The 26503-nt window shown below is 42.9% G+C and overlaps 2 protein-coding genes across 3 annotated transcripts in view; both read right to left on the bottom strand.

Annotated features, from left to right (window-relative positions):
- The window catches only part of LOC126948846 (cuticle collagen 2-like), a 940772-nt gene that overhangs the window by 676789 nt on the left and 237480 nt on the right, over positions 1 to 26503 (bottom strand). The gene's annotated exons all lie outside the window — the stretch shown is intronic.
- The window catches only part of KCNH1 (potassium voltage-gated channel subfamily H member 1), a 452445-nt gene that overhangs the window by 227873 nt on the left and 198069 nt on the right, over positions 1 to 26503 (bottom strand). For both annotated transcript variants that reach the window (XM_050781032.1, XM_050781040.1), the window contains exon 7: positions 25884 to 26313. In XM_050781032.1, the coding sequence (XP_050636989.1) occupies positions 25884 to 26313 (430 nt within the window). The remainder of the gene's footprint in view (positions 1 to 25883; positions 26314 to 26503) is intronic.

Below are 26503 nucleotides of genomic sequence, written 5' to 3'. Positions count from 1 at the left end.
TACCAACAATCTCAGTTTTTATGCAAACAATTTCAGTCCTCCCCATTATTGGATATTAGCTGATATAGGACCATGTTCCCCCGTTTTATGTAAGAGAACTAAAATCCACAATGATTAAATGTCAAGTACAAATTGGTTTTCCTAGTCCTTAATTCTAAGACCTTGACCTGAACCACTCTAAACCACAGGTAAGTGATGAAGCTGGTGTCATCAATGTATGTGATATAAAAAAAAAAAAAAAATGTTACTGACAAATCCCTACCATCAAAAATATAAACCCTAGAAAAAAACTGAGTAGTGACCAGGCTGTAGACAGTAGCCCTAAAACCATCTAAGCAGTTCAGGGCAACGTTGTGATAGACATAAGGTCAAAGAATACCTTTAAAAAGGAGACTGAAGGATTTTCTTCCTTTATGTTTTCTGTATCTACATTAGATAGACTGGCTGAGGAGAATAATATGACCAGTAAACAGACAGAATAAGTACAGAGTCCTGGACCCTAGACCCTCAGCTAAATCCCTGAAGAAGTGAGTATATTTTACATGTAAACCAATAACATCAGACTAAAAGTGGAGGCTCTTTCCAGAACATTCTGGGTTTCTGGTGTCTAGCAACTCAGGGGAAAGTTTAGCTTTTCTTTAGAATTCATGTCAATCTGATACACAAAGAAAAAAGAAAAGGTTGAAGAAAGAAAAGAGAGGGAGGAGGAAAGAACAAGAAACAAGTGAAGAAAATAAAAATAAGAAAAAAAACCAGACTTTTCCTTCCTATTTATTACCCCATGGAGGAGGTTGTGTATGACTGTACAGTTACCAAACGCCATCTTTTTCTGTCTTCCAGCAAACAGCTTTAGAATAGGAACCTCCTGATAGCACATCCCTACAGCATTTCTAAACAAGTATATTTTGGTCTTGGCAGACAAATCCTTGCCTGTGACTGGCTTCATACCTCTAAATGGGATGATCTTCTCCTGGAAGGAGCATTCCATGGCCCAGGGTGCTTTACTTCACTCACAGTGGGATCAGTAGTGAGCTCTCACTAAGCCTATAGTATGTGCACTAACTCCTTAATAACTCGAAGGGCAACGTGACCACAGTGATCTGGATGTAGTGGATGGTAAGAAGCTGGTCTTCAAGTTAGTGAAGGACCATTATGAAAAAAAGGTCGGCCACTTGTGCTTCCTTCACCAGAAAAGAGAAGTAGAAATCCTCTTATCTAAGAGCAAAAGAGGGAGCCGAACGGACTGAACATAAAACTAAGTAGGCAAGGGAGATAATGGATAAAAATCTTTAAAACCAAGAAAAATAAGTACCTCCTCTGACTGGATTGGTTACAAACCCATCAGGAGCTTACATAGGATCTACTTTAGAGACTGCCTTCACCTCAAACACCTGCACGGGTAAGGAAAGAAATTAACTGTGTTCTCCTAGACACAGTGATGAGGACACCCCTGCCCTCTGTTCCAGCAGCTCCTCCAGGCTTCCAAGGATATGAAATCAGACAAGAGCCCTACTGTGATTTTTAAATAAGACAGGATAATTTACTGAGATCTTAATTTGGATTTCTATAACCATTTGTAAAACCATAGCTCTTGCTATGGTTTTCCCTCCCCTGCTCCAAGAAGGTACCAGGCCTTGCATGCTCACCTGCCTTTGGGGAATGTAGGGAGAGGGGCAGTAGCACTAGAAGAGCAAAAAGCACAACCAACCTTCAGACAGCTTCTTTTGCATTGTCTCCTGCCATCTGGGCCACCTTTAAAGGGTATGGTACAGAGGAAGCTGAGAGGCAGAAGCAGGAAGAGAGCAGGCTGATGCTCCAAGACGAGAAGGAGACACAAGTCTATGGGCTCTAAGAAGAGTGGGCTAGGAAGCCTGTTGAGATAGCAAGACCCCTGGAGGGGTAAGTGGCAGTGGTTGTGTAGTGGCTGGCCGGGACCACCTTTCAGCTGCCTCCTCCAGGAACATCTGGCTTAGTCCAATGCCTTTCTAAACAACTCTAAGGCACTACATTTTTTTCTCTTTCCCTTGTGGATTGCATTATATTGAAAAATACTGAAAATATGTCTACCATTGACAAAGACTTGGAAATCTTCTTTGTTAAACAGTAGTGTTTGTGGCAGGTATCTCTGTTGTTTGCAGAGCTGACCTGCCTGCTGATTATCACTTGTTTATAATAATACTTTTTAAGTATGACTATATTGCCTCGTACAAATGGGATACATCATCCCACCAAACTGGGCATCTGTCAAGGGCAGAAAATATGCCCTTTAATTATTCTACTCAAAACAATAAATATTTATCAACCTCAGCCCCACGGAAGGTACAGAAACATTAAGAGGCATGGTTTTGCCCTCTGGTGGCTTACAGTCTTGAGAAACAAGGCACAGAAGGTAAGAAACATACGACCTGCAAGTGAGTGGTAAATGTGTATAATATTGGCTTTAGACACCTCAGGGATTCACAAGTATGGGGCTTGCTGACAGTCCAGAGAGTGAACTGGCTGGGACTGCCTAGGAAAGGAGCAGAACTCGCTGCTGAGCACCCACTGTGAGCCAAGCCTGTGTCAGGCATGTGGCATCATAATCTCACTTAGAACCGCAAGACCCCTTGGAAGGGGCACGGGCAGTCCTGTCAACCACCTTTTACAGATACACCTCACAGTAAATGAATCCAGAATTTGTAACCAGGTCTAAGTGACTCCAAAATGCTCTTTTTCTCCTGTATCAAATTGCCACACCCAAGAGAAGCCTGGCTTGACATTCAGGTGTGGGGTAATGAGGGCCTGGACTCAGGTGAAGACAGAACAAATAGAGAAGCTAAGCTGAAGAGAGCTGTCTGCCTGATTGGGTGCTGGAGAAGAAGCACAGAGTGAATTAAGGAAGCTCAGACTCAGATTCTAACAGTGCCTTCCAGGGCTGGGCTCACAATGGTTTTTAATCAGTCTCATTAGTTACTTGCTCAGGTTAACCCTAAATATCTGACTATGATGCTATTTTATAGAACCCAGTATCTAGAAAGCAGTTCCCAAAGTGTGACCAGGAACTCTAGAGATTCCCCGAGACCCTTTCAGGGGTCCTTACATTCAAAATTATTTCCCTAATAAAACTAAGACATTACTGTCCTTTTTGACTCTCATTCTCTCACAAAAGTACAGTGAATAGAGTTTCCAGAAACCACATGGTATGTAATATTGCAATGGGCTGAATACAGAGGTAGATATGAGATTCCAGCTTCATTCATTAAGGTAGGGTCAAAAAGATTTGCAAAGCTAAAAGAACAACACTCTTGACACAAAATTATTTCTAAAAATATGCTGATAGTCAACATGCAATAACTTTGTTACTCTTATTCTTAAATGAATAGATTTTTAAATCTCAGTTTTAATTTCTAAAACAATATGTATTGAGATATATATATATATATATATTATCATTATCTCATACAAACAAAAACTCTTTGGGATTTGGGGATTTCTGACAATGTTTTAAGATTATAAAGGAGTCTTGAGACCAAAAATATGAGAACCACTGATCTAAAAGAACAATGGTAAAGACAAGCTCTCAAAATGTATTTGTGTTTAACTTCCACTAATTGGTGGGCCAGGCATTCTACTAGGTGGTTTACATTGGTGACTTCATGTGATCCTCATAACACTTTCAGGTAAGAAACTTATCCTATTTTGCAGATGAGGAGAATGAGGCGCAGAGAGTTTGAACATCTTGCCCAGGGTCTCACAGCCATTAGCTAAGCAGAACAGAATTCAAGTCTATGTCTGTCAAATGCTAAGGCCCAGGCTGTTAACCATTATCTAGTTCTTGAAATGTACTTTAATTAGTTCTTTAATTTGTACCACTATTAAAGTACTAAACAGTTCTTTAATATGTACCACAAAGGTACGTATTAAAGTCAGATTTTTAAAAAACTAAATCTATGATAATAGATAATAGAAAAGACCCATCATGAGGGAAGAAACTTTAGGAAAAAGGGGTAGTAAATGGTATAATTCTTTAGTCCTAAATGCTTGTTGCCTCCTAGGCACTATACTATACTGTGCCCTAAGAACACAGTGGTAAACAAGGTAAACTCAGTTCTTCCACTTAAGGAGCTTAACAAGAGAGAGAGAGTGAAAGGGCAGAGACAGATTTAAACAAATAATTACACAAATGCAAAGCAGATAAACAATGCAGCGATGCCTGGAAGGAAAGTAGGCTTGCTCAGAGTCATCTCCATTCACATACCAAGGGAGCTGGGAAGGGCAACAGAGTATCTGGCACAAATCATCCCCGGTGCTCCTATCAGAATTTGAGCTGGGGCTGTTCAGAAAGTTCATCTGAGCAGAAGGGCATTTACAAGTTCTTTTGTTGGTTTCTTTATTTTTCAGCTATATACATCTTTGAACTTTTGAATCTAGATAAGCCAAGATTACTGTTTCATTTGAAAGGACAAATATGTTTTGTGAGGCATGGTGGGCTAGGGAAGGCTGTGGGAGGTGTGAAGCACTTGGGTATGTTTAGCTCGTTTAGAGACTTTCTGGAACAGAACTCTGGGCAGAGGCAGGGATATTAACTAGACCAGTGGGTAGTGCTGATGCAGATTCAGTGCAATTAGCCACCTTACTAATTTATGGTGCATAAACAGTGGACCAAGGTCACGACGGAACTAGAAGAACCTCTGCACAGCTCACACAGTCCATCTCTCCGCAGAGTGGCAGAAGAGCCACATTAATCTTTGTATGCAATGGTTACGGGAGTAATAGGGTTCTCCTCACTGACAGGCTTTTTTCTTTAAATCCAGATAGTACCTTGTTCTCCATTCTTTCCATCCCCCTTCTCCTCAATCTAGCCAGATAGAAAGAAGCCCAACTTTAGTACCCTATTATAGTCATACACAGCTCACATTACCCTAGCAAAAATAAAACACAGACAGCCCTCCCTCTAAGACTTTTGGTAGAAAAGCTGCATCTAATAGTACATATTCAATTAACATCTGGATCTAACAGATGCTACATGTCAACAGCTTCCAGATCTATATCTCTGACCAATCCTCTCTCTTTAGCCCCAGCTCATAAGCCAACTCTCTACTTACATCTCTTGGATAGCTCAAACTCAACATATTTAAACTCAAATTCATGATCTACCCCTAAATGGCACCCCTACCCCCACGTCCACAGCTAGTCCACCTCCATGAACCCAGGTCTATATAAGATACTAGTCTTGCAAATGCTCTGCCCTCAACCCTACCACAGCCAATTCATCACCTGGTCCTGTTGGTTCCACCTCCAAAATCCATCCTGGATTTTCCTCTTTCCATCTGCACTGCCACCAGCAACATCAGAGCTCACCTCAGCTCTCACCTGGGTAACTACAGCATCCTCCTCACAGGACTCTGCCTCCAAGTGACTCTCCACATGGCAGTGGGTGCTCAGGTCGGATGGGGATGTGTGGGATGGTGTGGGCAGAGAGGAACACATGAAGTGCAGAGTCAAAATCAGGAGGCTCTGCACTGTTCCCATGAGGAGTGATGCAGACCAAGATTGGGGGTGTAATAACGGGAACCTAAAGAAGTGAAGGACACCAAGGGTCTTGTGGATGCTGACTTCTCAAGCAGAAAATGACACAGAAAAAAAGGGAAAAGGTCCAGGGGCTGGAGATGGGGCATGGTAGCTGGGAAGTCAGTGCCACTACTAAGAAAGTTAAGAAAGTTAGGAGGAAGAGCTGCTTTAGCAGTTCAAGACAAGCCTGTTGATCTTGAGAAAGAGAAGAATAGTTTCACACGGTGTCTTATATTCCATTTATCTGTTTTATGTAACAGAATCTAGTAGTCACTTGGATACTGAGCTTCTTGGGGCAGGGACAGTATCACCTATAGCTTGGAATCCTTGACCTCTGAAAACCACACCTCACTTTCAAAATACCTTTTCCTGGCTCTTCTGCACAGCTTCATTCATCGTATCACTCCAGCCCAGCTTTCCTGGACCCACTCATCCTGCATACTGGCATTCCTTTCTTCCTAACCATACTTGCTAGTCGTTTTGTTTAAATGTGTGTTCTAAGCTCACTAAATGATCAGCAATCCCACACAGATCTGACCCCTGACTCCCCTTCTGGCTACTTAAGTGGGGTATCTCCAATGGCCAGATGGACAGATAAATGCTCATCCCCATATCCAAATTATATAGCGGCTTCTTTAAGATGCACATCAAATGCTACATGACCCACAGGTCAATCCCTGCTTTACCAGTAATGATAATAATGAGCCTCTGAGGAGCATGTTACCATTAACATAGTATTTTCAGAGGTCTGCTCATAAAACTATAGAAGATGTGTCTTCCTGAAAGTCATTTCTCATTCTCCAAACTCCTATAGCCCTTTATCCAGATACTTTTTTTTTGCAGCATTTATCATACCCACTTTGATTTAGAGTAATTTGCTAGACCATCAGATTGTAAACTCCTTGAGGGCAGGCTCTGAGAACAATTCATCTCTGGAGCCCCATAGCCTGGCACAGTGCCAAGAACTCAGGACACCAAATAAATATATGATCAATGAATAAATAAAGCACAGTCAACATAGACAGCTCCCTGTGTAAATTTTAAAACCTGAGTAATGCTTAGAGGCTCAGAAGAAAAGCTGCCAGATAAAGACAAAAGGTCCTATAATACTAATAGAAATAGTTAAAAGGAGTATGCCATAGGGTTACTACTTGATAGGTTTTATATTGCCCTTTGCTAAGGGTACCAGTAAGGCTGGCAAAGTCCTCAAAGGGCCTGGGTGCTCTCCCTCTACTCCTAACTCATGGAGAGAAGTACCACTAATTTGACTTACTATGTAGACCCAACTCCAAAAAAAAAAAAAGCACCACAAGGACTTAGAAAAAAGAAACAAAGAGAAAAATGAAAAAGCAGAATGTTTGTGGTTGGAGGAACCAGGGAACCAAACCAGGCCTTCAGGAGCTGCTGTATCCACCATCTGTTAGAGTTCACAGTTAGGCCAGAGACTTCTGCTCCCGACTGGCTCACAGCAGCTGGGCCTCAGCAGCCTGCAGAATAGGGGCTGACGCCAGAATGAATAAATTGAATTAATTCCTCCCTCTGTGGGTTCCTCAGCCTTGAAATGCTGGAAAGGCGTTTATCTCACCATGGTTGTTGAGTTTAGCAGGGGCAGGTAGACAGACATGCCCCACTCCATTGACTCTTCTCCCCTTAGTCCTAGGCTCCAAGAGATAGTCCCAAAATAGACCTAACCATTTCTATTTCTAGTGAATTCAAGGAAGCTCCCAGTTTGAGGTAATGAGGTTGGAAGTAGGATGGGGCAGGAATGAGGTAAATGAAGAGGTTTAGAAAAACTGTACCCACTGTGTACTTTCATCTGTGTCAACAGCAGCCCCTGAATTGGGTACAGCAGACCCAGAAGGGAGGGTCTCCTCTCCCCTGATGCAGTTTCTTCTACAACTAACAGGGATAAGGGGCTCCTGTGACAACCTGGTTTCAGAGTCAAAGATTTTAACACTGCTCTCCTTTCCCAAGTGAGAGGCTTCAAGGCCCAGCAGCAGTCTGTGAGTGCACAGCCAGCCACCCTGGAACCTGCCTTTACCTCTGAGGCCCAAAATCTGGCTGAGGGAAGAGGGAAAATCTCTCCTTCAAAGCCCCTTGAGCTTCTGGAAAACAATTCTGCAGCTCAGAATCAAATCCCAGACCCGTTCAGGAAGAGGAAAGTGAGAGACAGAGTGGGGAAAGGGAGATGAAAAGGCAGAAGGTGAGATGGCCATGCTTGGGGATCAGAGCAGGTTAAGTGTGGTGATTCCTAGGTAGGAAGAAAAGGGCCAAATGAATAGGAGGAGGATGGAGAGAAGGTGGGTGAGGAATAATACACAGGTGGGTTTACCCTGGATCAAGCAGCCTGGGGCCTTGCAGCAAAGTCCTAGAGCCCCAAATAAGAAAAACAAATGCATAGTGATTTCAGGAGAGTGAATATCTAAGCACTTGGGCCTCCAAACCTCAGGCATTCAGAGGACACAGGGGAGTCTTCCCTTTTCCAAATACCACATCTCACAGGCAGTGCTAAGAGCTGGCCTCACTAAGGATGCTGGGCTACATGTGGGCAGCTCAGAAGAGTGGAGGGGCCCCAGGAAGACCAGGATGAACAGACTCCAAGGAAACATCAAATGCCAGTAAGTGAACCAACGAGGGGAGGGAAAAGGAGAGGGCACCCACCGCCACCCGCAACCCTCTCACCAGGAGCAGCTGGTTCCCAACTCTGCAGAGCAGACAAAACCAACATGTGCCAATAGCTGAGGAGTGATTCTCAGGCTCTGATCAAATGTTTCTTTAGTAAAATAATTCCATCAAGACACAGCATTTTTTCACTTTCAGCCCAGAGGAACTCAAGCAAAGGACACTGCAGGAAAAAGAGAACCAATTAAGATGCTGCTCTGCTGTTGACCATGGTCTCTATTTGCATGAGCAGATGTGGCCAAAAACACCATCTGGTGACCCCTGGGCCCTTAAACCTCTGTGCACATGGTGGTGGTGGGAGGAAGATGGCTCTGTGTTGAGGCTAAAAGGGAAGTCTTGGCTTCGGGAGATGAGCCCATTCATCATTGCTGCCAGGCAGCCCGTCTGTTTCCCACTGTTGCTGCCCAGCCACCCACAGACCCGCCATATGGCTGAAAGTGGTGGTTTCAGGCATTGCTAAAATGCTGTATCTACCTGCCCTGTTGGGAAGGAAGCCTGTGGTGAAGTGGGCCCTCCACAGTACAGCAGTACACTCTACTCTGTCCCTAACCCCAGGCAGCGACACTGCCAAGAGCTATCCACCTACTTTCTTAAGACTTCTGGAATCCCTCCCGTTCTCTCCATTCCCACTACCACTGCCTTCACTCAGACAATCATCATTTCTCCACTAAAATAATACAAAAACTTCCTGTCATGTCTGCCTTTCATCTTGCTCCTCTTCAATCCAATCTCTAATAATTTCTACTTCTTGATTAAAGTCCTGGATACCTCCTCCTACCTTCAGGAGAAAGTATAACCTCTTTAGCACATAGATCTCTTCAAAAGCAGCCCCTACTTTCTACTTTTGCTTTGATTGTAGCTAGTTGCTCTCTTCCCCTGCATTTCAGCTATGTGAATGCATTTCATTCTCTTCCAATGAACTGGGTCCTCTGGTCTGCCTCCATGCCCTGCCATCTCTCTTTTTTTTTTTCATCTGGCTAACTTAGGTCACATTAAATGTCCATTGTTCCTTAACTCCAAAGCCTAGTTTAGGTCACTTCTACCCACTTCTTCCTTTGGAAGTCCATACTTAACTACAACCACAGGATTTCTCATGCTGTATCAAATTATCTATGTACTTGTCTGTCCCCTCTTAGATTGCTGCCTCTGGAAGTTTTGTTTTATTTATCTCAGTATCTATCAGCCCTAAATTTTGTTAAATGAATGGATAAAATATACTTGTCAAAGACAGGCAGTAAATTAGCGACCTCTCTGGCAGGACTTGGGAAAGGCTCATCATGGCCTCTTAATGTCATTAAAAGTATTCCTACCAGTCACTCTAAGCATGGATGGTGAATATAGCATGTATTTCATTACATTAACAAATAGCAAAAATTTTTTCATGGATATATAGGCTCAGGGTAAAAAATTGTCTATTTGCTGCCAAGAAATACCTATGATGTACCCGGTATAGAACAGGCATTCATAATAAACAGAAAAAATGAAATATCATAATCGAAAGATTAAGATCCTGTTCACTTTCCCATTGGAATAAGAGTTGACATCTCAAGTCACCTCTCAACATTTTCTCCACTAAAGTCCTCTCTGGAAAGTCCTGGACCAATAGTGTAGAGCAGATCTCAAATTTACTACCAACTCTCTGCCTCTCAGGAAGGGAGAGATGAAGGTTACTTTTCCCATCTTCAGGTGATAAAACAGAGGCATAGAAAAGCAAAATTGCTCCTTGGGGACACAAACAGAATTGGCCCCACTCCAGATGCTTGTTCTCTCCTTTCCCATCCTCGCCCCTAAGAGACAGCATAGCCAAGCCAAGGACACCTAATCTTGGAGAACAGTGAGCTGCAGTGGGCATAGAAAGGGCTATTGTATCTTAGTAGTTCTCCTGTTCTGCAGTCTCTTTATGTACCTGACCAGGAAACATAAGCCTCTAAGGAATGGTGGAATGTCAGCAGGCAATGCAATATAATGCCAAATACTTTTCTCACTAATAAGCGTAATTAAGGTCATTAAGTTATGAGTGTGAGAACATTCAACTGGAGGATATTTAAATAATGAGATAACTGCTTTACAAAAAGCCTGATTAAAAGAAGAAAGCAGCAGCTAAGTGAATCTGCAAAGTGGTAAGCATATCAGAAGCCTCCACACCGTGTAGAAGAATATCCTTCTTGGACTCTGTCCCCACTGACCCAAGAGCCTTCCCCCATGCTTCCCCACCCCCACCACTCCAGGGCCTCCATCTCTAGTGGGCTAGCAGTTGGAGAGGAGAGTTGATGTACTCAATGGAAGGTGCGGAGAAATTCTTTCTGAGGCAGTATTATTTAATTTATTCCAAAGACCAGTGATACAAATAAATGAATAATGCCTGCCATTTCATAATGAAAGGGGCATGCTCAGGACCCCAGGCTGCGTGGAGACTGGCCACCTTCATGCACTTCATGGCTCTCTGAACCAATTTTGGAAGCGGGACTGTGGTTAGACAACTTCTAGACAGTGTTCACTAGGCAACACCCACATCTCTGTCTAGGGTAGGAACAGAAAGGAAGAGGAAGAGGAAAGGAATAATAATAAAAGCAGTAACTCCAGCAGTTATTTATTCAGCACTTACTATCTGCCAGGCGCCATGCCAGGGATTTCACCACCATTACATCTAAGCCTGTCAATCACTCTGCCAATGAAATAGAGCCATCACCTCCTCCATTTTACAGATGAGGAAACTGAAGTTCAGAAAAGAACACCTAGCTTTGGGAACTTTTCAAAGCCCCCTAGAGAGTGAGTAACTAAGGGGATGTGAGGGGGAGACAGGAGACCACCTCCACTGCCTACGTTCATCAGAAGGTTTACCCAGTCTTGACCTCCCTCATGACTCCCCAAACCATCAGCTCCTTAAGGAGGCAGAAGCAGAGGCAAAGTAGCAGCATGAGAGGAAGAAGAGCCATCCCTAAAAGGTGACTGTAGGGATCTGGACATAGGACAGGTCTTCGCTACACACAGAGTTGGTACCCGCAGTTGCAACTTATGACTCTCCCAGTTCCTCCACTTCCTAGCTGATTTTAGGCAAATGACTTATCACCTTTCTGGGCCTGTTTTCTCACCTGTAAAATGCGAATAATAGTCCCATCTCACAGGGCTTTGAGGATTAAATTAGTCAATATGAGTTAAGAGTAGTCCATAGTAAGTGTCTAATACATTTTAGCTCTTAATATCATCAACATTGTCATTATCCTGACTGTTCCAAATATAAAAGCAAGGCATCCTGGTACTGTCAAGTACCAGGGACTTGGGGTTAAATCTCCTCCCTTAGTCTGATCAGGATCCAAACGGTCAATGTAGACACCTTCCCAAGTCAAGCACTGGTTCCATAGAGTGAGTTAGTCACCCTTCAGTTCCTGACATGTAGCCCGGAGTCCAGTGAACTGAGACTATTGCCAACAATAAATCGTTCACATTGACAGCTTAGAGCAAGAGAGTTCTGTGTGAGCATCATGTCTTTCATCTCAGGGGGAAAAAAAAGTTGTAAAACTGGCCTACCCTCTCTGTGTTCCCAGTGGGGTTCACAAAAGGGCAGCTGTGGGGCACTGAGGGAGCACTTCAGAAGACTCAAATGTAAGCTCTGTTTCTTCCTCTCAGTAACTGTGTCATGTCTGGAAAATTGATCAACTTTTCTGTGCCTCACTTCTTCAACTGTGTCACAATGATGATTAAGTGGCATAATGTATGTAAAACACTGTTTGCTCAAAGCAGTGTATCAATATAGAGAACTAGAATTAATATTTTCATTCTCCTTAAATCAAATCCACTTAGGCCAGTGTAAAGCCCTTACTCCTCTCAAACCAAACCTCACCTACATACTCCTACTTCCTCTTCTAGCTTGGTTTCAGGATCTCAAGGGAGCAGCTGATGGAGGGGGCAAGGGGCGTGACACAAGCCGTCAGGTCTGAACTCCCAGAAGTAAAAGTCATGGGTTCTATTTTCAGCAGGGCTGGCTGTAGAAAGGTCAGTATGTGACCTCATGTGAGTCTTCTCCCTGCCTCAAGCCTCAGGCTCAGCTTATAAGCCTGGGGATAAGAAACAGCCGGTCTCTAGGGCCCAGATGACTGTGAAAAGCAGATCAGTAACTTCATATGGAGCAAGCAGCAGCCATGTCTGGCTGCCAGGGAATGGTGGCAGACACAGTGCTGAGGAAGGGATGGCAAGATGCTGCCGGGGCAGATATCACAGTTCGACACCACACGACTCCTCCCAGACTCAGCTAATATCCTCTAACTCTCAGGATCAAGTACTGGAGAGAAGTGCTTATTGTCATTCCACACAGTGACCGTCTTGGTTCCAGCTTTCAGCAGTATCCCAGAAAAATGGATTTCTATAACTACTTCTTATGCCTTCTTGACCACACAGGAATGAGACATCCAGTGGGTGAAGTTTTAAAAACAGTATGTCCAAATAGCCTGTCCCTAAAAAAGTCGGGGTTTTGTGAGCTACGTGTGTCACTGACAATTCAGTGTTTTTTCTCACATTCACTCGGATTCTCTCACTGACAGATTTGAGAAGCTCCCCCTGCACGTTTCTGAAGTGAGTGGGAGAAGAAGAGTGGCTCTAGAGCAGGTACTGCTTTTACCTGATACGATGTGAAGACATAATTACATGGGCAGAACACTCTCACACTGATGCCATGCTGATCAAATTTATGGCTAGCTGGAGGCTAGGGAGGTAATAACCAAGTGAGTAGATTAAAGACCAAGGTCCTTAAGAAATGACACCAAAAGCACAAGCAACAAAAGAGAAAAAATAGAAAAATCAGAATTCATCAAAATGTTAAACTTCTGGCATCAAAGGACACCATCAAAAAAGTGAAAAGGCACTTTCACTTTCTTGCAAATTATGTATCTGACAGATAATCAACCATAAATTTAAAATTGTAACTTGGTTAAAGCGATATCCAACCACATGGATGCAAAAAGGCTGAAACTTTTTTATATGAGAGTTCCCAGGAATCACTCAGATAAGAGTGGTAAATGGGAACTCAGGACCATTTCCCAGGGTTATATCTCCAAGTAGTCAGGGTCCAATGGCTCTTCTTAAGTGCCAAGAAATTGTACCCAGTGGGGAAGGACTCACTCTACTGGGAATCACGAAGTTTGGTCCAAAATGCCGATTGCCAAAGCAAAAGATGGTAGAAATGTGATTTCTCCATATGTAGATGTTTGCCAAGAACAAGCTTTGTCTAGGAACATTGGTATAGGGTGCGATTCTGCACGAGGAGAAGGAAAGGGAGAATGCAGCCCCACCCAGTGTCTTCTGGCCCAAGCTCAAATCAGGGTCTATGAAAAAGGGCTGGAAAGAAAAAAAAAAAAAAGGCAAGCTGAATGGAAAAAACATTCTATTATTGGCAGTATGACGTGATCCTGTTCTGTCCTAATGCCAGGGCTGAGCACAGGTGGAGGAGGACATTTCCCCCACATTGGAGCAAACTACAGAGCGTCTGCATGTGACTGTGGGTGACACAGAAGAAGTAACATCAGCACTTTGATGGAGAAAAATATCCATCCCGTTGGGGTTGGGGGTTCACATAGCAATTGAGAAACGATGTGGTATGCATCAGTAGTGGCCAGGGAAGGAGAGCAGATGCTACCAGGTGGAAGAACAAGCAGCTATGGTCACCCAGAGTTACCATGAGATATTACTCTTACCCCTTAAGCCATAAGTTGGGTTCTAATGGTCTTTCTGGTAAGCAACAGAAAAAGAAACTGTTTTGTTCCTGCTACTGTGACTCTTTTCCATGTCTATGTTTCCACATTGGTGTAGCCAAGGAAAATGGGGAGACACATTTGGATAAACATCAAGTCATAGAATTTGGTGCAATAAAAAGCCAACCGCAAAGGCACAGGATGGTAGAGGCATGGTTCTTAGTACAACCGAGGAAATGAGTGTGAGGTTCTTCCTAATCTTAACCTCTGTGTCATCACTGGAGTGCTGGTTAATTACCACAGAAAATGAATGGCTAATTATCCATCTGTTCTCACATCATTTCTAAGTGGCTGACACATAGTAGGGTTTTGATAAATATTTGTGGAGGGGAGAGAGAAAGAGAAGCAAAGATGGAAGGCTTAAATCATACTTTCAACAATGTGTTCAGAAAGTCTTTTGCTCAGAAATCCTGCTTCCCTTTCACTTGTTAAGGTGCTGGATTCCATCCAAGGCTGCCAGCACCTGCATGGGAGCACAGCTCAGTATAATTAAACACCTGACCTTCCCAGGAGGGATGGAATCAAAATGACAGCCAGGGGAGAACCTGTGGCTTCTGCCTGTGCCCCGCCTCTCTGCTTGCAAGACTGGGCCAGATGGGTAGTCCCCAACAGCCCCGATCACTTTGTGTTTTCACTGCAGGGGTGCCGTTAGTCTGTTCTCTGTTAATTTGAACATTTGAGCCAGGCTTCATAGGGACTTCTTAGAGTTTACTATAGTTTCCCCAATGGGTGCACTGAAACTCCCTCACACCAAACCCAGGGATCTTTAAGAAGGGGGCCCAGCCCTCATTTATGTGATCAGGAGGAGGGACAGCCTACGCCCACCCCTGCTCTGGCTCAGCCACCCCCATTCCTGCCCAGACCAGTTCTGTTTCCCATCTCCTTCTGCAAAGGAGGAACAAAGGATCATCCTCTGACCAGGGTCGGCTTTTGCAAGCAGGGCACCTGCAGCTCTGCAGAACTCACTGGTCATTTTTCACATATTAGATTTTGTTTTAAAGCCTCTGCTCTTTTTGTTCTTCCAAGACCTCTCTCCTTGTCAAGCTTTCTTGCAGTGACGGTGGGTTTTTATCACCACGTAGCTGTGATTCAGAGCCAGACCTCTAGCTGATGAGAGCTGAAATTATTCTCTCCCATGCATGCAAAGAGCTTCACAATGGGGAAAAGTGAAAATGGAAACATTTTGTGAGTCTGCAAAATCACTGTCAGGTGAGAATTTATGGAGTTGGCTCTAACAGCTTCTCATTCTGCAGTATCCTCATCGGAAGATTTTCTTCTTGATATTTAGTTGTACAAACAAACCCTTATCAAGCTCTTCTTATACAAAGCATTGGGCTGTCCCTATTCTCTGTTACCAGATTTGCATATAACACCTTCTCCCTCCTTTACACACTCATCCAACACCTACCAAAGCCCCTGGTGGAACTGTTGAACCATTCAACCACATTAATGAACAAACAACACACACAAAGGGTAGTTAAAGAAAGGCATTAACATCAACTAGCAGGCCATCTGTGGCCGGACTGAACACTAAGCAGAAACAAAGGTTCTGAAAGGGAAGAATCTTTACCTTCATTTATGCCATTTAATTTGCATCGTTTCCATTTTCAGAAGAAGCAGTCCCAGGACTTAAGTACCTTGCTGACTATTAAGTAGTGCAGCCAAGATCCATACCCATGCTTGTCTCTTTTGATCCCAGGGACTTTCTATGCTATATAATTTCAAAAATGGAAGTTTTTCTCCTGACCTAATGGCAGCTGCACATGCAGCTTGACTGGTTTCATTGGCAGTGGATATGACTTTCACAAATCATCCTTGTTGTCTAGTTAGCCTCCTTTCTGAGTAGCATCAATTCAAAGGGGGCCTGTCCAGAGAAAGGGGCAGTCTTTGATGCCAACAAGCTGACCACTATCATGGGCTGTAGCATCTTCTGTCTAAACAAACTGAGTTATATAACCCAGAAATCCCTGGTGGAGTCCTCCAAGTAAAAAATCAAGTCTGCATCTCAGTGACTTTTCTAAACTGAAGACTACGGGATTGAGATCTGGATGTTAAAAAAATTTCATCAAATTGGACTTACTGCAAAATATTGCAATCCCGGGCTTTTGACACATGGAAAACAGTCAGAAGTGGTCATCAAGCACCAAAAAAAATTTCATCAAATTGGCCTTACTGCAAAATGTTGCAATCCCCGTCTTTTGACACATGGTAAACAGTCAGAGGTGGTCATCAAGCACTAGCCTACTGTGAAAAGGAGTCTGAGGGGCTGACAAGCCAGAAGACACAAAACAGGTGCTCAGTCCCTTTCGGATCAGCGCATCTTTCTTTCTGCCCACTATTTGGCAGCAAGGGGTTGCGGCTGCTTCTTCTGCAGCATTCAGCTCCCAGGTTCCTGCATCAGTATCCTGCTCATTGCTGTCAGTGACTGGGGTGGCAGCACAGACAGGTGGAAAGACAATGAGATTGGGAGACAGAGATCTGGGTTTGCATTGTGCCTGCACCATTCACAAGAAGGTTGACCAAGGGAAAGAGAATTGACCTCCCTAAGCCTTAGTTTCCTCACCTATAAAACTAGGATAATAACACCTGTGACATAAGTGTTGGGACAGGTGAATAAAGAATGTGTGTAATGTGCTCTGCACACAGTATATGTTCAATCATTCATCATTATTAATACTGCTATTACTTACCTATCATTGTAAGTGATGCAAATCCTAACCATTATTCACCGGTCAAGTAAAATCTCTCCTCTTTTATGCCACATTCACGTCCATATTACACAAAAGATCACCATCTTCCTAGAAATCTGAAAGCTTATTCCATGAACACTTAGTGCTTTCCAGCTGCACATGGTTTTCCTACTTGCATTTGTGTAGATTGTAAGTTAACTGTGGAGAAAATATCATATTTTCTCTCTCTTCCTCCATTCATTCTATATTTATTGAGCCCACTGTGGACCATGGATTGGCTCACACAGCCCCTGACCTAAGCAGCTTGAAGTCTGGTTGTGAAAACATCAGCACACAGATGCAACATGATAAATCTTAGAAAAGCCTTAGGTGCCTGGCTCATGGCTCTTCCCAAATAAATGGGGTATACACTGCCTGACCCCTCCTTGACCTCCTCACTGGGAAGACACCCTGCACATGTGCCCATAACAAGCTGTCCTTTCCTTAGTGGAGACTCATCTCATTGACTCATCTGGCTCCCCTACCAGACTCCAAGCAACGGGAGGGCAGAGCTTGTCGGCCGCATTAACTGCTTCATCCTCAGTATGGCACACAGTGCTTGGCACATGACGCACTCAGCTGAGCCCAGAGGTACTCAGCTACACTGTTGATTAATTGAGGTTCTGGAGAACTGCAGGTAAATATAACATTTGTTTTCTCAAGGACCATACTTACTGATGTATTTTTAGAAACTATTTCCTGGTGGGCTTTCCTCCTCCCACCAATTTTAAAGAAGGAAAGGAAAATTCTTTTCTCCTCTGTGTGATTTCTCTATAGCTGCCTGTAGTTGTCAGTCTAGCAGTTGAGAGCCACAATAAATGCTTGCCAAAAAGCAGCTGAAGAAGTGTGAAATGTGATTAATCAAGTTCCTCTGCTTAAAGTAGAATAGAGACTTTCACCACTCTTTGCCCACCTTCACCCCTCCTGCTCAAGCTTCAAGGACACCCTACAAAGGAATCAGCCTCTGCAATCTACTGACATAACTGTGGCCTGTGGCTACCAGTACCAACTGCTGTCATGGAGATCTACAAGAGCAAGCATAGCACTAGTTGGGAGTCATGAGCCGGCTCTGTTTCTAACTAGCTGGGTGACCTTTGACAAATTACTCCACAGATTCTTTATCCATAACATGGGGAGAACATTACTTGCCTTATGGAGTATTGTGAGTTTCAAAGGAGACAACAGACATAGAAGCAAAATATTACTAGAAACAAAGGATTGGATTTTAGCAACATCTCCATATTATAATTGACATTTGAATTAAAATTATATTTTTAAAAAGGAAAGGAATTTTTCAAATAATGTGGGTACCTATAAGATCAGAACAATGACCCTTATCGGTTGGCATTCCATCATCAAAGCTTCTGAACATCTAAAACTTGTTGTAAATTCCTCTGCCCAGTGCAGTAATCCAACTATGAACAAGGATGATGCCCTCCCACAATACACACAAGATATTTTGTCACCGTAATTATAGTTCAAAATAATAGAGATATCTTCCACCCCTCTCCTGCAATCTCTCCACTGCCCTCTTTCTCTCCCTGATTCTTTACCCTGCATCCCCCGACCACACACACATCACAAAGAACATTTTCTCCTGCCAAATCCCAAAATAATCAAGGAAAGCAACAAGACAAAGGGAATGACTTTGTCAGATGAAACTGAAGTCAAAACCCAGTCCAGCCACCTCTCAAACTGTGACCTTAAGTAAGTTATTTCATGTCTCTGAACTCAGTTTTCTGATCTGCAAAACAGGGATAAGAAAGCCTATTTATAAGAGTTACTGGGTAGTGAAAACTTCCCAGCATAACCTGGCATGTCTTGGGCACCCAGTGCATGACTATTTGTAGTCTTTTCTCCCCTTCTCCACGGGGATCACTCCTGCTGCTCCTGTTACCATGTCCTGTCCAGTGAAGATCCTGCCAGTCAAGCCTGAACAGTGAAGCCTGGGAGGACTTCCCAACCACACAAAATGACTTTCTACTTAAGGGCTTCCCATAACTTGCTCCGCACTCAGGCCAATTTTTTTTTTAAGAAGCTTTGTATCTAAGGAACCTCACATCCAGATATACTTATATTTAATGACCTGTACTTTAAACACTGTAATGTACCTGATATTTTATGCAAGTTCAATTCTATTAAAGTAGAGCATACCCAAAGAACTAACAAATAGTTGAGAAACACCATCCTTTGTTGGGTCCTATAATTGTGCTGCAAGAGAAGAAACAGAGGGGCAAGGAGAGAGTTATCATTGTTTAAACACTCTGCATGGAAGCACTAGGCTAGGTATTTTGGTACTTCACATCATTTTGTTTTTGCATCCCCATTTGGTACCTCCATTTTCAGTTAAGGAACCTGCTGAAGGTCAAAGCATTAATCATGGGCAGAGGTGGGCCTGAAAGCCAGAACTGACTGGTTTCAAAATGTAGGCTCTTTCCCACATTACAGCAGCCTAGGAACAAAAGAGAAGAGAAAGAACAAGACGACCCACAAGTCCCACCCTCAGGAAGCTTAGAGCCTCACCAGAGCTGGACCAAATAGCAGGCAAAAAAGATAGCCATGATGTCACAAGAATGTTCACAGAGCAGTGTAAAGTGAAACCAAGTGAATAAACCCAAAATAGGGTCCATCAGTCTAAGGGCATGAAATGACAAAGGGTTATGAACAGGGTGGGAGTAACCAGAGTTTTCTGGAGGAGGGGAGAAAGTGATGTGGAAGACAGAAAATAGTCTAAGGTTGTCCAAAATGGGGGCACCCAACTGAAATGCATAGTAGTAGGCAGAACTTTTTTGGGAAAAAAACACAACAGGTTATAGAGAAAAAATCAAGCTGATTGCTGGCTAGAAAAGAACTCTAACGATAAATTGGAAATGAAAGGCTATTTCTCCTATAACATTCTGAACACTGCCCCATTCCCAAAATAAATATAAACCAAAAATGAAATTAAACAGCATTCTCATGCTCCTGAGAAGGGAGTAGCAATTACTACTTTCTTCTTTTTTCTAATTACAAAAAAGAAAAAGTTAACTAGGAAGAGCAAGAAACAAACACTGTTATTAACAACAATAAATCATGACATCTGAATGTTAAATTTCAAATTTTTCCAAAACGTTGTTATATATTATTATCTCATTTAATTTTCACTTCGGCCAAGTGAGATTGTCAGGAGAGCCTCTTACCTCTAATTCACAAAAATAGAGGATACAGCCCAAAGCACAGAGCAGATCTAAGATTTGAATCAAAGTCTCTCAACTAGAAATATAAGGACAAAGCTCCAACAAGCTCTTCCTGCTGTGGAGGACTAATGTTTCCTAGTATCAATTGACAGAATAGGACTATGAGGAGAAGAAGGAAAGTTGAGGCTGACACTACTGGTCATCCCCCCATATCAATTTTCCTTGTCTATATTATTGTATTTCTACTCAGGCACATGACCACTCAGAATAAATACTGTATTTCTATATTTCCCAGCTTCCCTTCCCAGTGTGGCTAGGTTACCAAGTTCCAGCCAATGTGATGCGAACAAAAGTGATAGACAACTTCCTAGTCTTGTTCTCAAAAGTAAGGAGTATGACCAGCTTTCCCCTTCCTTTTATTTCTACTTTCTGGAATAAGAACATATGGCTGGGGAAAAAAAAAAAAAAAAAAAAGCCATATGGGATCCCAATATGAAAGTCATGTGTTGAATATAGCAGAGAAACCTCGGTCTCTGATGACTGCAGAGTAGCCAGGCCAACCCTAAACTTTTAGAAAATTTTGTTCATGCCACTTTGGGTCTCTGTCCAACAGCAGAACCCATATCCTACTTTTTTAAAAGTGTTGCCAATAGCACTGAAGCACTGAAGAAGCCTTCCAAAATATCAGGGTCTTCTCAATTGCTCTGATTCAAGAAGTCAGTAAACATTTACTAAGAGTCCACCATGTGTCAGAAGTCTCCTAAGAATATCATTACAGCCTCCTGGCAGTTGTGACCCACATGGTTTTAGAAAAATCAGTATGTTGGTACAGAATGTGAAAAGGGATACACAGCAGAAGTGAAACGGAAAGAAACAAGAAATCTTTAAATAAGGTCACGAAGGAGGCAGGGGAAAATCCCATATTTGAATGCAAGTGACAATCCAAGCTGAAGTGAGGCCACAAGGGATACTGCTGGGCTACAAGTGGGTGAGGTAATGGGGTCAAGTGTTCGGCAGTGCACGTAAGTAGTGTCTCTTCCTCCCAGGCAAGAAGGCAATAGAAGGAAACACTAGGGTGGGCCCAGTTGCTGTCTGGGAGTTTCCAGGCCTGAGGGAGAGGTCACCTAAAGCATTGATCCGGATGGTATCTGGCCCAGTAGAACTAGAAGCAGAGAGGAGAACTGGACCAAGGAAATGCTTACGAGAGTCCCTTTAGCTGACACTCAGCTAGAGTTTTAAGGACCTGAAGTGGGAGGAGAACTGGGAAGAGAAATGAATTCAAAGAGACAGGTGTTGTGCAGTGCTGAGGTAGGAGACCAAATATTAGGCTTGGGGGTGGAGAGTGTCTGGAGTAGGAGTACATTGTCTAGACCCCCTACCATTAGCAGACAGAAAGGAAATAGATGTGGCTGACTTAAAATGACAGAATGACAGCAATGACATTATGAGAAGAGAATCAGAAAAGTGCAAAGCCCATATTTAGAAAATGGAAACTATCTCTTTGCCATCAAATTATCCCTGGAGAGCTCCCCCAAACAGGGTCAGGTCCCTAACCTGAGACCTCCCACATAAAAGGACTCTTCCCCTGACAATTCTTCTTCCTTTGAGGGATTCCTCAAAGGCCAGGGAAAGGATCAGCCACAGTGAAGACTCCATCTCTAGGTCTTTGTTGCTGGCTGCTGGGCTGACAGGGTCTGTCTCTGTCCTTCCTATCCACCTCCACCACCCATACTGTCAGCTCCTTAAGAGCACCAACTATGGTGTTAAGTCACCAAATCCTTAGCACTTAGCCTGGCATCTGTTGGCACGTGGGGAGACACTCAGTATGTGCCTGTTGAATGGGGGACATTCTCTGCTAGATGTCACACAGAGGGCTGGCATGGCCTTGTGCTTCTCTTGGTATTACCAATGCACAGGAGAGACTATATTAGAGAAAATGAGTCCACTCACCATACCTTATAGTCAGCCCCTGCCAGGGACTACCACAGATCTACACAGGGAAGGCAGGGAAACCAGGGCAGAAGCTGGCTTGCCCCAATCCAGGCCAAGACCCCAGAATGGAAATCAGACATAAAACCAGGCACTTGGAGACACTGTAGATCACCTAAATCCACAGCTAATCACAAAAGCTCATTTTAGTCAACAGTTTTCACCCTTCTTAAAGCAATTTCTTCTCAGAACTGAAAAAAGGTAGGCTAGCTTGAAAATATTTAGTTTTCCTGCTGCATGTCATCCTCTGGGGAATTAGCCAAGTTGTAATGAGATGTTCAGAGCAGACAGGGGAGGTAATAGAAAGCTCGGATAATCTATATTATGGCTAATACACTGCAACAAGATAGCCAAGAAACACTATTACTAAGGCATATAAAATTCAGTGCAAAGAGGAGAAAATCATTAACATACCCAGCACTCCAAAAACCCACTGGCTTTTTGTCTCTTTTTACCCCTTAAGGAGTGCTAGGCCTGACTACCAGAGTGACCTGGTAGTCAGGGAGGGAGACAGCACTGAGCATTTGATGTAAGTACAGGCTGTGGTCAATGCTCCCCATTCCTAGAGATCCCAAATCTGATGTCAGTCTAATCCCACGAGCTGTACAGGAAGGAGGTCAGTGTATACATGTGTATACACAGGCAAAAAAAGGTAAAAGAGAACCCTGTAAATCTAGTAAGACATCAGCAGTTGTCCTGAACAAACACTGTTTGGAGTATAAATTTACAAGGATAATTACCAACGCATTACACCAAGTGCAGTAACTTTCTTGTTAGCACAATTTGGCAGATGTGTGTCACATGGAAAGTGGAACAGCTGAAACTGTGACAGGTTGCTGAAAAATGGCTGGTTTCCTAAGCACCCAGTCCCCTGAGTCTGTACCATAATCTTGTTCTTAAAATGACAACAACAACAAACAAGCAAAGAAAAAGTTTCCACTGCAGAAACTGCTGGCTTGCTAAAATCTATGAAGTGAATTTTCAGTGCCTAAGTGTGGAGAGACTGCTGGGGTCTGTGTCATTAGACCACACTACCACAGGAGAGAGATCTGGATCTGAATCCTGTCTCTCCTGTCTACCAGTCCCAGGTTCTTGGGAAAGTGAGTTAACTTCTGTGAGCCTCCATTTCCTTATAAAATGGAGATAATAATCTCTAACATATACCGTTGTCATGAGCAGAAAAAATTGTGTGTAGAGTATTTTGTACAGTGTCTGGCAAATAATAAGTGTTCAAGGAAATGGTGTTAAGTAGACTTGCTTAACTAAACATCATCCTTGGCTGCATAATGCAGAGGTGACTACCCATGTATTTTACCTTTTTAAAAAAAGAAGTGGGCTGGGCGTGGTGGCTCACACCTGTAATTCCAGCACTTTGGGAGGCCGAGGAAGGTGGATCACCTGAGGTCAAGAGTTCGAGACCAGTCTGGCCAACATGGTGAAACCCCATCTCTACTAAAAATACAAAAATTAGCCAGGTGTTATGGCACGGGCCTATAAGCCCAGCTACTTGGGAGGCTAAGGCAGGAGAATCACTTGAACCCAAGAGGCAGAGGTTGCAGTGAACCTATCATACCATTGCACTGCAGCCTGGGCAACAGAGTGAGACTCTGTCTCAAAAAAAAGAGAGAGAGAGAGAAGAGAGAAGAAGAAGAAGGGAGAGAGATAAGAGAGAAGAGAAAGAGAAGAGAGACAGAGAGAGAAAGCAACAGAGAGAAAAAAAGAAAGAGAGAGAGATCACCTGACTCTCAGAAGGTGGGAAGAGAAAAGAGGCGGTAATAATTGAAGTTTTCCCTGGAGACTATACCCAAGAAATTGTGCTTTCCATAGATGAATCATTTTGGGAAAAACAAACAAACAAACAAACAAAACCCAACTGCTTATCCTTACTATATGCCACCATGCCACCAGAACTATTTTCTTCCAGGTAAGAAGTTGCAGGGAAATCTCATATTTGAAAGCCTTTTGCAAGTCCATAAAATGGGACCCATTTCCTAAATGACCACTCTTAGCAAATTTTCCGTAATGGATATAACAAGGTATTTCGATTGACAAAGTGGCTCATCTCTCCCTCCCTCTAAGAGAAGGAAATCAAATCATGTCCTAAGCACGGTGCATCTGGTTGTTTATTTTGTGAGCCCCAAGGCTTACAAAAATGCTGTAAGTAAGCACTGCCTAGGAAATACATGCAGTTAAGGCTGAAACAGTTCCAGAAGAGAAAAGATCTTAAATCCTTTTCTGTGACATGAGAAAGCACCTCAAATTCTAATTAAGATGAAGCAATTAGCCACCCACAGATCCTTAACACTGCTTCCCATGGCCAGGCAATCATCTCTATTAAAACCCATTTTAAAGTAAGGAACAAACCCAAAGCTCCATAGGCACATACTTCGCACAAATCAATTACCCCCTTAGACACATTCCTTAAATACTCTCAGGAAAACTCTGCCTGCAGAGAGGGCTTTTATGAAAGGACTCCATCAGACATGATGAGGCTGTTGCAAAAAAGGAGGTACCAAGCAGCAAATGTGACAATTTGAGGTAATAAAACCCACTCACAAAGCGGCATGCTGAATCTCTGGTCAGCTGGACAAAGCAAGGCGGGCTGAAGCCTCAGGTTTCCCTGGGCGGTATAACAATTTGTCAACTCCATCCTAAAGGAGTACATCAAGAGAAACAGTTTCTGCCTACTGAAACAAGAACCCAAGAGTTTTTACGTGTGCTCAGACCTGTCTAAACTGAAGTTGCACCAGAGGACTGTCTTCTCACATCTCAATTTGTCATTGAAGTGCCCACAGGGTGCACTTGGCAGTTTCACAATGAGTCCAATCCACTCAAACTTGTTTGCTTTCTCCATCCCAGTTAGGTCCCTTCCTACATAAGACTCCCTTTAATGAGGGGAATTCATTGTTGTCTGCAGCCACAAGTTGCTTCTACATTCAGCAATAGAACAGCTATACAACGGTCAGTAAGTCAATAAGATCTAAGTATCTTTCTCAAGAACTAAGGTTGTTTCTCAATCCAATGAAGTTACTCCAATAACCTATTACTTCTCAACTGAACAAGAGCCTTTCTTCCCTCTGTGTCTGTGGATTTTTTTTTGAGTTGGAAAATTTCCCATCAAGCAAGACATCAAAAATGTTGATCTAGACCAGCACTGTCCAGATGATTAAATTTAAATTTTTCCTAGGAGCTACTTTTAAAAAGAAAATGAAACAAATTAATTCTAAGAGAATATTTTGCTTAACCGATACATCCCAGAAATATTACCATTTCAATATACAATCAATATAAAACATAATTAATGAGATGTTTTGCATTCATTTTTCATACATTCTTTTTCTCATACTATATTAGACTATGCTGATCTACAGCTATGTTCAAATTGACATGTAGCAAGACGGATATAGTTAATAATACTGTAATGCCTACAGGAAATTTGCTGGGAGAGCAGATTTCAAGTGCTTTCACCAAAAAAAAGGTAATGATGTAAAGGAATGGATATGTTAATTTGCTTCACTGTCATAATCATTTCACTATATCAAAACATCTCATTGCATACCTTAAATATATACAATTTTTATTAAAAAGAAAAAAATTGACATGAAAAGACTTCCATAACTCACTGTTCTATGAATAGTTTACCAAAGTGTGTATGCAGTAAGGTCTCATTTTAAGTTTATAAAAATCTATATGTATTCAGATATGCAAAGAAAATAGTCTATAAGGGAAGACACCAACAGTATTAGTAGTTATCTCTGAGAGGTAGAATTATGGATAGTCTTTACTTTCTAATTTGCACTCTTTTGTATTTTCTAAATTTTTTTGCAGTAAGCATATACTGCTTTAATTATCAAAGTAACTATAAGCCTCGTCTTTAAAAAAATCTCTCCCTTGTTTTAAGTTATTAGTCCCCTGATCCTGCTGGCACTATAGTCATTGCCCTATTTCCAGCTAACAGAAGAGATGGCCAAACAGCATGACCTTACCACCCCACCCAGCACTGTCATACTTACAGCCAATCATCATGATGGCCACTGCAAAGATCTTCTCAATATCTGTGGATGGGGCGATGTTCCCAAAGCCCACACTGGTGAGGCTGGTCATTGTGAAATACAACGAGGAGATGTAGACAGAATTCTTGCTGGGACCACCTTCCCACTTCCCTGAGCCAGACCCATTAAACTGGTAAGGGGTGCCAATGTCCATCGCTAGTTGGTACAGCCAGCTGTTGTTGCGGATTGTCTTGGTGTCCTCGTCAAAGATCTCATAGTCCCCAATGCTGTACCAGATGCAGGCCATCCAGTGTGCAGCCAGCCCAAACACACACACCAGCAGGACCAGCACAGCAGCTCCATATTCAATGTAGTGGTCCAGCTTACGGGCCACTCGCCCAAGACGGAGCAGCCGGACAACTTTTAGAGAGCTGAACAGGCTGCTGATGCCCTGGGAGAAGAGGAACACAGCGTCAGGGCCAAAGAACCAAAGATACTACTCTCGTCCCCTCCGCCCCACTTGGGCCATTATTTTAAGCATAGTATATTTCCATGAGATGCAATATTATGCAACCCTTAAAAAAAGTAAAATTAGAATTTTATTCCAAGATGTATGAAATGAAAATTCCCGTTAGCATTTT

This window comes from Macaca thibetana, chromosome 1 (genome assembly GCF_024542745.1).
Source record: "Macaca thibetana thibetana isolate TM-01 chromosome 1, ASM2454274v1, whole genome shotgun sequence".
Classification (NCBI taxonomy): Eukaryota; Metazoa; Chordata; class Mammalia; order Primates; family Cercopithecidae; genus Macaca; species Macaca thibetana.
The sequence above is the reverse complement of the archived record's forward strand: the minus strand, read 5'-3'. Positions and strand labels throughout refer to the sequence as shown.